General features: G+C 43.1%; 1 protein-coding gene across 18 annotated transcripts in view; it reads right to left on the bottom strand.

Annotated features, from left to right (window-relative positions):
- Nucleotides 1-14,803, bottom strand: part of CELF2 (CUGBP Elav-like family member 2) — an 866,203-nt gene that overhangs the window by 67,913 nt on the left and 783,487 nt on the right. For all 18 annotated transcript variants that reach the window (XM_050802681.1, XM_050802670.1, XM_050802671.1 and 15 more), the window contains 2 exons: nt 10,631-10,765; nt 1,841-1,920 (listed from right to left, as the gene is read on the bottom strand). In XM_050802681.1, coding sequence (XP_050658638.1) covers nt 1,841-1,920; nt 10,631-10,765 — 215 coding nt within the window. The remainder of the gene's footprint in view (nt 1-1,840; nt 1,921-10,630; nt 10,766-14,803) is intronic.

The following is a 14,803-nucleotide window of genomic DNA, read 5'->3' as shown; positions in this document are numbered from 1 at the left end:
TCATGCCCAGTTCTGCTTTATGGTTCTGAGTCCTCCTCCTACAGGAACACAGGGTTACATGGTCTCCCGTGGGTTCTCCGTGGCTCTCTGAGCATTACTGGGGGGCTCCAAGGGAAGGGATGGGGATCACAATGGTTCTAACAGAAACACTGAAGAATTGAGGTTCCAAATTATCTCAGGTAAGACCAACTTGGGTACAAATCACTAAATTACAAGAAATAAAAATAAGAATGAAACGCGTATATGGAAGATAAATACAAGTAAAGACTTTTTTTTTTTTTTTTTTTTTGCTTCTAACAGCACTTTCATTTTAATCTTCAAACTGAATTGAAGATTAAAATGTGGCTGGAAATCAGGCTAATCCACAGGAATGGAGCAGCCTCGGTAACAGAAAGAGGGAAGCAAAACATCATCACATGTGTAACTGCGTGTCAGACAAGATTAGCCTCCTAGACATTCCAAATCCTGCTCATTATCTCCTATCATGCCCGATTTTCACCTGAGCTTGCCGTCAGGTAGGGGGTTGTGAGTGTCTTAAAAATGCATTGCACTGAAAGGAAAACACAGTGATTATATAAGATATGTTAGGAATATCAAAGTCAAGATCAATGTTCGAAAAAGACAATAGGCTTTGCAATGCTGGTATCACAAGTCAGAAAAGTACAGTAAACACTGAATGACAATGCCATGCACACTCCTTCCCCCCTCTGCACCCACCTTTCGATTCACTATAAAAGAGTTGCCACAAAACATGACGTATAATGATCACTTAGCTCCCAGCATGCTTTGGGAGAGGCAGCATTGCAAAAAAACAAACAAAAACAAACAAAAAATAAAACCCCAAGAAAATGGGGGGGGGGGGAAACAGAAGCTCAATCAAGAAAAAAGTTTTTTGCATATTAAATAAAATTGAAAATATTCTTTTTTCAAAATGTGAAAACATGGCTTCAGATAACACAAGGCCACCTCCAGAAAAGATCACCCATACACAAAGATACAGTATACATAATACAGCAGAACATGCACTCCCAAATGATTCTATCAGACAATACAGAAGAAGTAACGGCATATCACTCTTGGAATGCTTTTGTGCAAAATTCTGAAAGGCCATGACCCAAATCACAGACTAAAAGTACAGAGCCATCTATCTAGGTTCGTAGGTGTACATCCACACCAGGGTATTTACCTTCTCCTAAAGCCATGATCTCTCATTAGGAGACCACATTTGAGCCTTTATTACGTTTCTTTGTTATTGCTCTCTTTTTTTTTTTTTTTTTAGGAAGGAGACAAATCCTATTTTCCAAATTTGCATTTTCAATGTTAAATGCAGTGGGATAAATATTAACTTTCTCCAACAATCTTGATGTAAAACCACAAGGCGGTTTGACTAGATGGAAGATAACTTGACCCTGTATAAAAGAACGAACCCTGGGACTTAGCACAGGGCAAGCAGTAATTTGGGGTGGGAGGCTGTTACTGTTTCATCCACACCGACCCTGGGGTGGGGAATGTATTTGATCCTTTAGGTCCGGAATGACACTTGGCTTCAAGTGCTCACAATTTTACATCGCAGGACCCGTGCCACTGCAATAAAAGGCTCAAAAGAAATAACTGGAGAGCAAGTGGAAGGTTTTACTAAATGCATTTCAAGTCATTAGGGGAAAAATGCATAGAGAAAGAGAGAGAGAGGAGGAGAGAATGAGAATGAATGAATGAAAACTGAGATGGTGAAAGTTTACATCTGTGATTGTCATGTGAACAATCCACACAGGAGAGAATTGCTTTACCATTCCCCATCATTTGCACAAAGAAAACAAAGAAAGGGCAGATGATACAGTACCTCCATGGTCTGAGACTGATGCATGGCTTTGATTGCATTCTGTGCCATTGCCCTTGTAGAAAATGTGACAAACGCACAGCCTGTGGGAAACAAGGGGACAGGGAGCAGGAAAGACAAAAAACAACAAGACAAAAGGGTTGGACGCTTGTTAAACCAACACAGTCTACGAGAACTGCCACAAGACGACACTGTTCTCAGTAGTACATAAAAATAAAACAACTTCTCTCTTTGGTTTTATCTTATTTTGCTTTTTATTCACAGTGCTGACTTGCTAATCTGACCAAAGCAGAAAGATTTATTTATTTATTAGTTTATTTTTTAAATGGAAACTAGGGGAGGAAGTTGGGTACTGTTTTTAGCCACAGGGTTTGAAATCAGCAAGATCTAGTTTGCATTTTCTAAAATAAAAAGTTGCTATTTTCCATTTTCTCCTTGACTGGTGATCTTTACTGAGGGCATCCACACATGAAGGCTTTGTATTTCAAATTTTATCATTGATTTTTGAAGGGGCAAATAAGAAAATCCTCACACCAAGGGCAAATTAGCAAATAAATTTCAAGAGCTCAAAATGTCAGCAAACAAATGTATCTAAATCCCTTCCAGGTAGTTAAAAAAAAAAAAAAAATATATATATATATATATATGTATGTATAAATATAAATTGTTGCTATGCAAATACAAACATACCAAATCTGTTACAAACTATTTAGTAATTTTTAATTTTAATAAAAACAAATGCTCCATTACTCTGAGAATATTCAATACTGCTATAAAATGTAAAAAATGTGCATTGTCATTTATTTGCATAAAATCTTCAAGACTTTTGAGACTTGTCAATTTCTGAAACGTATCAAAGATTTGACCTTAAGTCTAACATACACTAGACAATGTACATTTCTCTGAATATCTGCCGGAAGACCAGTGAAACTTTCTGTGCCTATTTTTTCTTGTGCTGTAAAAGAACTAGACTCTGTAGTGCCTGTTCTTGTACCAGCCTTGGCCACCATGCAGGTCACTGCTTCAACTACATGGCTCATTGCCCTTTTCACTAATAAAAACAGTGCCTTCTCAAATTTACATTTTATTCATCATGCACCCTTGGGCTTCTTAGAGAAAAAGACTGTGAAATTAATGCAGATTCAGGCTGATTTTATAATAAAACCACAGCACACTAAAAGGTTAGCTAAAGCAACAGACTTATTTCACTTATGATCTCTAATGACTTTAAAAGTGCATTGATTTTCAGCTTCTTCAGCCTTGCACAGTTTGAACTTAGGTATCAGAGAATAATTCAGTGTTCCACTCAATTTCCTCAAAACATTATTATTACTACTTAAAAGATTTCCAAATGAAGCAGATCTAAACACTGAGAGGCTGAAGTCTATTGTCATTTCAGAGTGAATGCATGAAAAGCAGAATTCTGGCATCAACAATGCGAGATTGTTGCCCCTGTGGCCAATAAGCAAAATAGAACATTCTGCATTCAAACAACCAGCAGATTGTTTGGTTTATGTAAATCAATTTGTGAGCCATAAAATATAGTTTCTTCTTTTGCTCTGCACGAGTACCTGGTGAGATTATCAAGTCAATACTGTAGTGGCACCTTTTAATCAAACAGCAATAAGAGAAAGCAATGCCTGCCTGTTATCCCCAAAGCACAACGACATCCAGTCATGAAAATAAGTCAATGCATTTTTTTTTTTTTGCATCATGCTATAATTTTTAATACACAAAAACTCGGAGTACATGAGAAACTCATCTCACTTTCGCCTCCTGGCTAAGCTGGCTTGAAGAAGCCGGAATGAAGTCCACCTCACGGTGAATGCCGTGCTGTCTCGTGGTTCTCTGACAGCACGGCAGCAGATGAAGCTCACTATCTGAACACTCTAGCTGTACTAAGACTGACTGTAGCTTTTGTCATCAATAAAAGCAATTTGGTGGCCTTCTCTAAGGCAGCTAGATGATGTAAGTGTGGGACAGAGGACAGGACCTCCACTGGCTTCCATACTGATGCTGAGCTCTGAGATGATCCAAATTTACCATCTGTTTCCAAGTAACATCTCTTCAGAAGCATTTTCATCATCCCTGGCATTATTAACAGAGGAAATAACACTAAGAGATTTTTATTTTTCCACTTCTTGTCTTGAAACTACAATGGAGGAAAAGGCAAATCATCTACTGGAGATAGATTTGAAACCAAGCGGAGGCTGGGCTAATTCTGCTTTTAATAGTCAGGAAGATTGCTGCATTCACTTCATTTGCTCTTATTATCCAGTACCATGTGCCAAGCTGACAGTTTCCAAATGGAGGGTAAAAATGCGTAAGAAACATGTAAAATGTCAACAAAAATCAATAAGGCACAGTTTATGCATTTGCCACAATTTCATATATGCATAACTTTTTAAAGTAACTTAGTGAGAAAGATACAGCAATAATCAGGCCTCAGAAGTATTACCAATAGAACAATACAATTCTGTTTCTATAAACTCAAATCATTGCCCTTTCCTCTAACAACCATGCAATTAAAAGCCTGACTGATGCTTCCAATGATACAATCCTTATCCCACCCAAAAAAATGGTCTGACACATCTGAGGACTTCTTTAACCTTTTAATTCTATTGGCAGTGGTGCAGTAAGAGAGAAGCTGTCTCCTTAGGGGTTTCTGTCAAGTTCTGCATTGTGTGCTGTGTTCAATTACTTGAGAAAAAAATCACGGTGTCATTTATAAAGTGGGAGTGCCTGTTGAAAAATGTCACTCTGTGTCACTCTGGATGAAGTCAAGCAACTTCAGAGTCAACTATTTCTTGCAATGGTAGCTTGTTAACCATTGCCATTTCTCTAAAACAGGAGGTCTCGGTAAGTCCTATGGATAGATTTTAGTTTTCATTTCAACATCACTAAAAACACACAGGTGGCTTTAGGATTAGGCCTCCAATGTATGGGTTTATACTAACACAGCATCACATAAATCCCTACCATTAAGACTGGCTGCTGGCTTTTCCTCTCAAGCCAACCAGAAGGCTTTCCGTTGGACAGAAATAACTTGGGTTGTAACTATCCCCTTTCTACTAAAAATGAGCTTCTGGGTGCAGTGGTGTTCACTGGGTCTTTACAGGACAAATGCTCCGATCCTGTAGGATCAGCCCTTAACTCTTCTAGACTGGTCAATGTCAGGTCTCAGCAATCAGCTCTCTGGCTACTGACCAAAATGCCGGAAAAACAAGGCTGGGGGAAAAATACACATGTATCAAAATAATGAAGCCATACTTCTTTCTTTTTTGGGTGGGGAGGGAGTTTTGGTAAGACAACATGTATATTACTGTCTGAAAACCTCCACGTATATAGTAGCAAAAAAATCCAACTGTAAATGTGGCCAACCTGCAATTTTACCTTTGCAATTATTTATTATCTCTACTTTCAGAATGTTAGGGGTTGCTAACAGAAATGAAAGGAGCTGCATTCCTCTCATTTCAGTGAGGTTACTTTCTTGCTGCTAAAACAGATAAATGATTGACTGGGGAAAGGTTTCTCAAAGTAATTTCCTCCTACAGACAAGATCTAAGGAAAGCACGTAGCCCTGTCACAGAGAAGATTTTGGAACACATCTATTACACTTGTCATTTCAATTGAAAGGATATCTTAACTCAGGTGTTCCACCTTTTTTTTCCTCAGCTGCAAGAGAATTCAGAACTAGATGAATTCTTGCTCTGCACCAAAAAAAAAAAAAAAAAAAAAGAAAAAGTACAGGCACTTTTAAAAGCATGAACAATGCCAGTGCCTTTTGCTTTTGTTACTTCTTTGAAAGAGTACGTGTAGCGCCCACTATACTTGAAGTGAAAGAAGTATAACTTAACTTGTGTAGGACGAAGGAGATTTTAACCTATGGAAAACTTCTTTAGAAGTCCCTAGTCAACCAAAGAAAGATCTTAATGCAGCCAATCTTCCTTGTATCTTTTTAGCAGTGGCAACATTAAACATACGCTATCAATATAATATTGGGGCCTAAGAATTAGTACTCTGATGCGCCATCCCTGATGGTGGGTTACTTTATTTAAAACTGGCACAGAGACACCACTCATTTATGGCATGCGAGGCTGGGTACAGACTAGGACCTACTTCAGAGCCGGCAAAACCTCATCCCTGAGATAAGATAGGAAGTCTGTATTTGGAACAAGATGGCAAATGCAGTCAGGAGTCAAGGGGGCCATGTCGCCAAAGTTCCTACACATCTGAATGTTTAGGTACTGTGTGGGCAGAGCTAAAATGTGTGAAAACGGACTCATTTCTGTGTACATGGTTGTTGTTGTTTTGAGACAGCATCTCGCTGTGTTTGCCCAGGCGGGTCTTGAACTCCCAGGCTCAAGTGGTCCTCCTGCGTCAGCCTCCCAAGCACTGTGTACATGTTGTAATAGTCAAAAGCCCATCCCTGTATTCTGATCAGATATGACAAAAACAAATGAGGATTTAATAGCTAAATCCAGTCTGTACTTGCCAACATCCCTGAAAATATTGCCAATTCATTTGTCAAGGGTTTTGGCAGGGGAATGTTGGAACACCATAAACACAGCTGGAATATTCTTAAACAAGCAGAAAGTTACCTTAAATGGCAGTGAAGATTTGCCTACAGTTTGTGGGGGGTAGGGGGGGGAATGAAATAAACTCCTTTACTGTCTCTGGGTTACAGATATTCAACTGCCACAGTGCACAAAACCCTGTACCTAAATAGCCCAGGCTGACTGTGGGATTGTGGGTAAGTGAGAGCGTGTGTATTTTAGGAAATCAACATGCTAGGGTGATGCTGTCGCTTAAGTACATTTGGCTTAGAAACTTCAGGCTCTGCTTCTGAGAGCAAACACCTCATGTGAATTGCCACACGTGGGCCCATGGCATCCTGCTCCTCTCCTCCATGAAGGCTCTACAGCAGGCCTGGAGAGGCTGAGCAGCCGCTGCAGAAGGTGCTGAGCATCCTAACGTTGCTTGAAAGCATCTCAGTGTTTTCCAAGTTAGAGAGGATGGCGGAATGGGTTACTTCCCCAAAGGGAGAAACGCATACTGAGATACGGCCACGCTGCCTCGAGCCAGGAAGAGTCCTCGGATCTTCGAGAGGCTCCAGGTGCTTGGCAGGTGTTAGGTGCTTTCCACGTGGACAGTTGTGACAACTTCTTGAGGGGATCTGCCCTGGAACACGGGCTGGGGCCGGTGAGTAAGATGGGATTTTAAAAATATATTTTTTTCTTGCCAAAAGGTAGATCACGACTTAAAAAAAAAAGGCAGTGATTCTAACCGGAAGTATAGCATGGCTTGATGGGCACAGCTGTGGGTCAGGGCAGTGTGCCCCTCTGACACGGCGGGGGTACTGGGTCAGCCAGTCTGGTGAAACCTCAGTGTAACGCCTTTTAGAGAGGACCTGAAACTACTGATGGGGCAGGAAGAAAAGATATCAGAAATCCGCAAGAGCCAGCTAGACTCGCTGCCTCCTTTGTCTTCATCCTCCTAGGTGAACTGGGCAAAAGCAGCGAAAGAAAAGTGAACCGCTCAGCTGCACCTCTCCTTCACCACGATCCAAGAGTTTGATTTTAAAGCTTCTCACAGAAGAGGGTATACCCTGGTTTTGTGTTGGAAGGTACTGGGCAGAGCAGCCAAGCTTTGGTTACACTTAATTTTTATTTATTTTTGAACAGCTGAGCCAGCAATAGACACTGAGAACAGAAATGCTGAATGCCCTTTATCTGCAGTGCCACTAATGGGAGACACTTATTCCTATTTGATTGAAAACTGCAATTCTTTAATGAAAGCAAAATGGTAGCATGAAAGTGAATTGTGCTTTTAACAAATACACTGATTCAGGAGCAGGCCCCTGTAGCCAGGAGTCCCTGGGTCCTGCTAATTGAAAAACGTACTCTTGTCTGTCTTTAATTCTCAGAATAAATGGTTATAAATGAGTTTTTTTTTTTTTTTTGCAATAGGGAATTCTCATCAGTTCACCAGAAATTACTTTTCTGCTGTTTAAAAAAAAAAAAAATGATGGGGAGGGAAAAGTTTTCTCCTCTTTCCACTGAGCCAGCATTTGCATAAAATATTGATGAGAGCGCTCCCCGTCACCTGTTGCAGGAACAGGCTGCTTCTGGTGTCAAGTGCTGGTTAATCAACCGAATGGCAGATCAAATTAGCTAAGTTCTCTTGTTAAGTACTGTGTGTCCTGCTCTTTCCCATGGAGGTTCTGGCTGCTTTAAAACCTGATCTGCAGAAATAACTGATGTATGCTCAAGGAGCTCTGAACGCTGCAGGCAGCAATGCTGTTCATTACCGTCCCCAGTGGACAGACAGAGAAAGTGCGCCAGAGTCAATGCCTAGATCGGCCAGGCCAGCAGAGGGGGAGCAGAAATCAAGCACACATACTGCTCACCCGGGGTCTCTCCACTAACCCATGCAGATGGTATGCTCAGGCGAAAAGCCACCACACCAGTAACGAACGACCCCCTGCAAGAGAAGCAGGGCAGGTGTATTTACCGCTGTCATTTACAAACGGGGAAACCTCAGGACAGAGGTAAGAAAATAAAATGACTAAAGTTCTATTTCATTTCAGTAGAAGTTGTGGGATTGGAACTTAGGTCATTGGCCCCTAAGCCATTATATATTTCATTATGATTAATTTAATTTGTGCCGTGTCTCCCTATCCTGGAGAATGAAAATTCCAATGGTAACACTGAAGTGTGACTGAGAATAACAACAGGAGATAATAGGGATTCTAATGACTAAATTGGCATCAGAAAAGGAATTACAAAAATATGATCACATCTTTCTACATATTTTATTCTTAATTTAGCCACACTGTCTTTTCCCACGGTATTCTATCTCCTGGTTTGTCTGCTTAAGTGGAGATACATATGATGAAGAATTGGACCACCAAGTGTGATCAGAAGGTTGGCTGGTTTGAGCCCCTAGGAGGACATGCTAGTATCCCTTCGCTGGTGAGGCTGTTGAGGAGCCAGAGGTGATGCGGTCTACCACAGTGATGGATGGCTTTGCTTGCCCCTGACGATGGCACAGGTGAAAAGCTGCAGAGGCGCCCCGGATACTGGATCTGCTATTCCAGGATCACACTCAATACAAAGACTAGTTCAGCTTTTAGAGAATCACATCTTCTAAGTGAGTGTTACATAACAAAATTTCAGAATTGTTAGAGAATGCATAAACTGTGATTTCCATGCCACCTTTTTTTTTCTTTTTTCTTTTTTTTTTTAAACCACCTTCAGAAGAAAACACATGAATCAAAAGCTTGGCGTGGTTCCACCTCCTCCTAGTTTTCCTGTAGACTACCTCCATACTGGCGCTCTGGAGGCGGCTGTAGGTGGGAACTTTTGTTCTGTCGGTCTTCCATTCTACCAGCTGACATCATTAAGCTTTATGTCTAAAAATCAAAAGAGCAAATGTTCTTCCTCACGTGGTGCTGAAGTCAGGTTAAACTAGTGAGAAGGGTGAAGACTAGTGCTTTCGTCCTCATGAGCCAATCTTTTCTTTCAACATGGGGTTTGGGGTGCCAGTGCGGGCCCAGAGCCAGAGATTGAGAATGAAATCAAGTTCCTCATTTGCCCCACAGAAACTGCACTGGTAACTTCAGTAATGAGAGAATGCAAACCTCTCCATGTTGCTAAAAATATGGATTTCTTGTAAGAAGTGAAAAGCAGGCTGGGCGCGGTGGCTCATGCCTGTAATCCCAGCACTTTGGGAGGCCGAGGCGGGTGGATCACGAGGTCAGGAGATGGAGACCATCCTGGCCAACGTGGTGAAACCCCGTGTCTACTAAAATACAAAAATTAGCCTGGCGTGGTGGCGTGTGCCTGTCGTCCCAGCTCCTTGGGAGGCTGAGGCAGGGAAATAGCTCGAACCCGGAAGGCGGAGGCTGCAGTGAGCTGAGATTGCGCCACTGCACTCTGGCCTGGCGACAGAGCAAAAAGAAGTGAAAAAACATATTGTATATATACATTTCCACCTCGGACTGATTCAGGGAACTGCAGTCAGATGAATGTCAACCTCCAGCATCAGCCTTTATGAGTGTTTTCAGGAAGGAGGTGTGCAGCATTGTCAAGGGAGAGGCAAACAGGAAAGACAACAGTGATTTCTAACTATTTGGTAAATACCGGCTTATTGTCAAGGCTCTGAGCTACAGCTTTTGTTTCTATCACAGTGGCAAAGAAGAGCCTACAATCGTCTTCAGGGTAAAGTCACTTTTCTGTCACTTAAAGAGTTCCCCTGGCTCAGGACTCCAGGAGTTTTATTCTTTGAAATAAAACTCTAATACCCCAAGACAGGCCCAGTTACCCTACGTCCCTATCTGCTCTGCACTACATGTGAACACTGACGCGCTTTTTTCCTGGTTTGTGTCACTGTACTCTTAACATTTCTTTCAGGCACAGGCAGGAAGCCCGAGGACTAAGAGGAACACAACAAATATCTTTTCTCATTTTCTACCTCTCCTTCTTGCACCTCCCCCCACCAAATCCACTTCGGTTTGAGATTGAAAAGGATGCCTAGCAGTAGGGCGGCCTGTTGGCTGCACACCTGACAGTGATAACTTGAGCTAATATGGTGGCACCAAGGCCTTCTGAATGGGAGAAATCAAAGGTGATCATTTCAGCTATGGTGAAAAGTTCAGGTTGGATAACTTTGTCACACGGAATGTATTACAGGGTGACCTCTTGCCGTGTGCGATGCCTACATCTGTCTCGACTGTGACACAGAGCTCCAATTAGCACTGAAGGGGAGAGGCTTTCCAGACAGCACACTCACCTCGACTCAGCCCATCGGGTCCCCGGAGGATCCGGCATTCTTCTATCTGGCCAAATGGAGAGAACATCACCCTGATGTCGTTTTCATTACATTTCTTCGAAACCATTCCTATGAACAATTTTCTATCTTCCACAGCTAGGAGATAAAAGTAAGGAATGAGCAAAGGCCATTTCATCTTTTTTTCTTGTAATCAATGCTTCATTACCCCATCAAACCGGGCCCCAGCCATGTGAGACCAGGCACGTGTCCCAAGGCCAACTCTGCAGATGTCCAGCCGTCCTCCTCCCTCCATGTGCCCACCCTGCCACTCCCTCCCACCTGGCGCTTCCTGAACCCATTCCCCCGTGCGCTTGTGCTTACTAACAAAATGTTTTAATATGACATGGAATACTGTTATTTTCTCCTATTCAGAAATTAACGGTAATGTGCTAAAATTCCAAAGTACTTGTATAACTGTTCAACACTACCATTCCCTGGGGATACTTCTGGATACAGATTTCATTCTGGGTTTTTTGTAGATGTTCTTTTAACCTGAATGACAGGGACAGAGAAAGGCCAGGAGAGGAAAGACAACAGGGGCAGCTGGAGCGAAACAGCGCCTGAAACTTTGCACAAAGCATTTGAGGGAAGAAAACATTTTTCTGTTTCAAAAAGCTTCATCCCTGCTGATCTAGACAAGAATAAGAGATCAGAGATTCTCCCGGCTCTGGGGAGCTAGGAAAGTACCTCCTTCCTGCGACATTGGTGATACAGTGCCAACCAGGCCCCGCACCTAGTTCTAAGCAGCCAGCTTAGTTACGGCTGAACAGGAAGCCGATTCTAGAGAGGAGAACGGCGCTGCTGCTGCTGGAGAAACACCTTGGACAGTCCTGAACTTCCAGCCCTTCACAAATGATCAAGAAGGAAACAATACTGCGCTAACCACCGGAAGGCAAGATTCTCGGGGAATGAAAGTGCATTTGGGTATCATGAGGATAACACGCAGATTCTAACCCGGGCACCTGATGGTGGGGAAGACAAGACACGTTGTACCTCACGGGACCCGGGAGACTTTCCTCGAAATCTCCATGCTTGTGCTCAGGACATGCGAACTACTTTCAGCCTGAAAGGCGAGGTTAAAACTGATTTCAAGACAGCATTTGGAGTCCTTTTTAGGAGAGGGGACTTTTTTTTTTTTTTTTTTTTTTTTTTTTAGGACATCACAGACACCCATGGGGAAAAGTCCTGCTTCTTTTCCATCGTTTCATTTCAATCTATTTCTTAGGAAAAAAAAAAAATCTAGCCAGCTGCAACCAGACTGAAGGATGTCCTGGCCTAGAGGAGGGCTCTGCCTTAAGTCCCTTGTGCATAAACATTTCTTTTGAATCTTCACTATCATTTTGTCATTCCTATTTAATTGGCTTTTATTTCTCTTTTATGCCTCCCCCGGACAGGAAGTGTCTCATTTTCATTTAACCAATGAGCAGTTATCCCAGACTTACTGGAGCCAGTTCCTTCGGGATGCTAAAGCATGCATCTATGCTGCAAAGGGGCTGGGGCAGGTGTACTGGTAACAGGTGGGTTCCTCTACTGCAGTGCTGCTGACACAGTGTGGCTGCTGAGCACTTAAAGGGACTGGTGTGATCGAGGAAGTGCTTCTCTAAAACGTACTTTTAATTAAAGAGCCACACATGATTGCTCCATGGGCCAGCACAGCCCTCAAGGGCCTAGAGGAGACAGCTAAAGGCTCCTCTTCATAGAATCCCAGAGCGGAAGGAAGAGACCTAAGGGAGCTTCTGTCTATCTCCAAAAGATCTCCCAAGGTCCAGTGTGGGAGCGACCAGCCTGGCCCACAGCCTGGAGTCCCCCTCCCAGCCCAGGATTCCTTCCCCTGCTGTGTCTCCTCCAAGTTCAGAGGAGGAGAGGAGGCTTGAAGGAGTGAACAATGGCCGTGATTAGGCGATCAAGGTTCTAGGTCCAGTGCTGCCATTAGTTTGATATGTGTCCTTGGAAAACAGGCTGACCTCTGAGGACCTCCTGTTTTGTCATATGTGGAATGAAGGCTTAAACGCTCCTCTCTCCCAGAAATGGAGAGAAGGCGGCCCGTGTCATACTTGGGCTGACTGGGATTCCTGAGGCGGGGACGGTGAGTGGGGGGTCAGAATCCCTTCCACCCAGCTCTCTCCCCACTGACAGCTCCTGCAACACCTCAGAAACTCTAGTGCATCAAAGAATACAAGTTGAAAAGCACAATTCCACGATACTTGTAAACTGTGAATTGTGCACCCAAGTGTTTGAGAAAGGCTCGCTGGGGGATGTGGAACTCAAGCTGGACGAAGGGTCTGGAGAGACCGGAGGTGGGAGAGAACGAGGTCCTAACCAGGCAAGGTGCGGAGTGTGGAGTAGTAGAGACCTGGTTTGGGTGGATGGAGGACAGCAGCCTGACCTCAGGATGGCATGTCCCATCTTCAGCCTCATGTGCAGAGAAGGAGCTCAGCAAGGAAAGCATTCGCTGGCCTGAGCCACTGCTTGTGTTCAGACTCAGAGGAGACACGGGCAACAGGCACCCCGGGATCTAATTCCCGGGAAGGAGACCGCTGAGGACCTGACCTCCTGTACGCCAATGGAAAACTTCCAATTCAAGTTCTTTTTCCTCCCTTCAGAGAAGGCAAAGTAGCACAGATCCGCTGTGAACTGGTGAAGCCTGGTCAGTCATGGGCAGCACAGGCCCAACAACGAAGCCAGAGAGACACCAGATACCCTGGGCAAGGAGCTCACCTGCAGGCCATCCATACCACCTGCTGCAGGCTGTCTACACTGCCTGTGCTCACTAACATGTGAGGATTCTGGTGGCGGAGGCCCCGTGGAAATGTGGCATTCCCGTGAATGCGAAGGGGAGAGATCGGACAGGAAGGGGAGAGATGAGATGGAAAGGGGGTAGAATAGGGAGAAGTATCACCAGGACTCCTTCCCTCTCATCTCTGAGACTCCTACCCCCAGCAAACTATGGCTGGCATTTTTGTGAGTAAAAATAAAATTCCTGTTATGTTTCTTTTTACCCTGAACAATCTGGTTTTAGTTCTTCTAAACAAAAGCAAATGAAAAATTCCCACCAAGTCCTTTGGTTTCACGGGTAAACCAATAATTATGGTATTTAGCTACAACAATTTGTAGGTTTTGAGCTTCAGGGGGATGCCACAGTAAATTAAACATGCAGCTCCTGGGTAAGCTTAAAAATGATTTTTTTCCTAAGATGAATATGAAGAAAATGGAAACTACTCATGAAGAAATGCTGACTTCCTAGCCATCACTCAGGGTCAACTCAGCCAGGCAGCAAGAAGGAAGATAACTCCCACTTCTAAAAATAGCAAGTATTAGCCAAGAAAAAAAATGGAAACCTCCGTCACTATGTTATCAAAACGTTAACTTCCATCTGTGTGTGTGGTGTGTGGGCGCGCTTGTGCGTGTGCCCAGAAGTGCTGGGCTTTGGGAATCTCTTACCAGCCAATGTTGCTCTGTGGTTTCAACAGTTGGGCTGTGTTTGCTTTAAAGGCAAAATGGGGAATAGTGAGCATGCCCAGCTTTCTTCTGAGTTGTTATTTTTTTTGGTTTTCCAGGGACAAGTTAGTCATACAAATCACCCCCCAAATTCCCATTCTGAGGGTCCCCAACGGCTCTGTAAACATTCTACAAGAACACGGTTATTTTGAGTTCACTTAACTTTTTATCAACTTTTGATGACCATCTTGGTGAGTTTTTCCTGAGTATCCATGGGCACTAAGTATCTCACTTATTTTTTCAACCTACAGGAAAGTCAGTTGTTTAAATGAAATGTACTGTGTTCACAGTATTCTGCTAGGTGCTTTAAGGAATTAAAAAAACAAAAACAAAACAAAACAAAACAAAAACACTTAAAAAGGTCCCTGCCCTCTAGGGGCAAAGTCACTTTCCATGACCGACACTGAATAAACGCAGGGAAATGCTTTTACACATGAAGTGCTGGACAGGTGGGGTCCCCCCCCGCCGATTAGTAATGATGACCACAGAATCAAAAGGGGTTCCACACCAGCAGCCATTTGAAGTCTACCTTCCATGATACGATGAGAATGGGTTAATACTTTAAATACATGGGGTGACTTTTTTAAGTTAGGGGAATAGAAACTTCATTAAAAAAAAAAAATCCCTAATTGTAAG

This window comes from Macaca thibetana, chromosome 9 (genome assembly GCF_024542745.1).
Source record: "Macaca thibetana thibetana isolate TM-01 chromosome 9, ASM2454274v1, whole genome shotgun sequence".
Taxonomy (NCBI): domain Eukaryota; kingdom Metazoa; phylum Chordata; class Mammalia; order Primates; family Cercopithecidae; genus Macaca; species Macaca thibetana.
The sequence above is the reverse complement of the archived record's forward strand: the minus strand, read 5'-3'. Positions and strand labels throughout refer to the sequence as shown.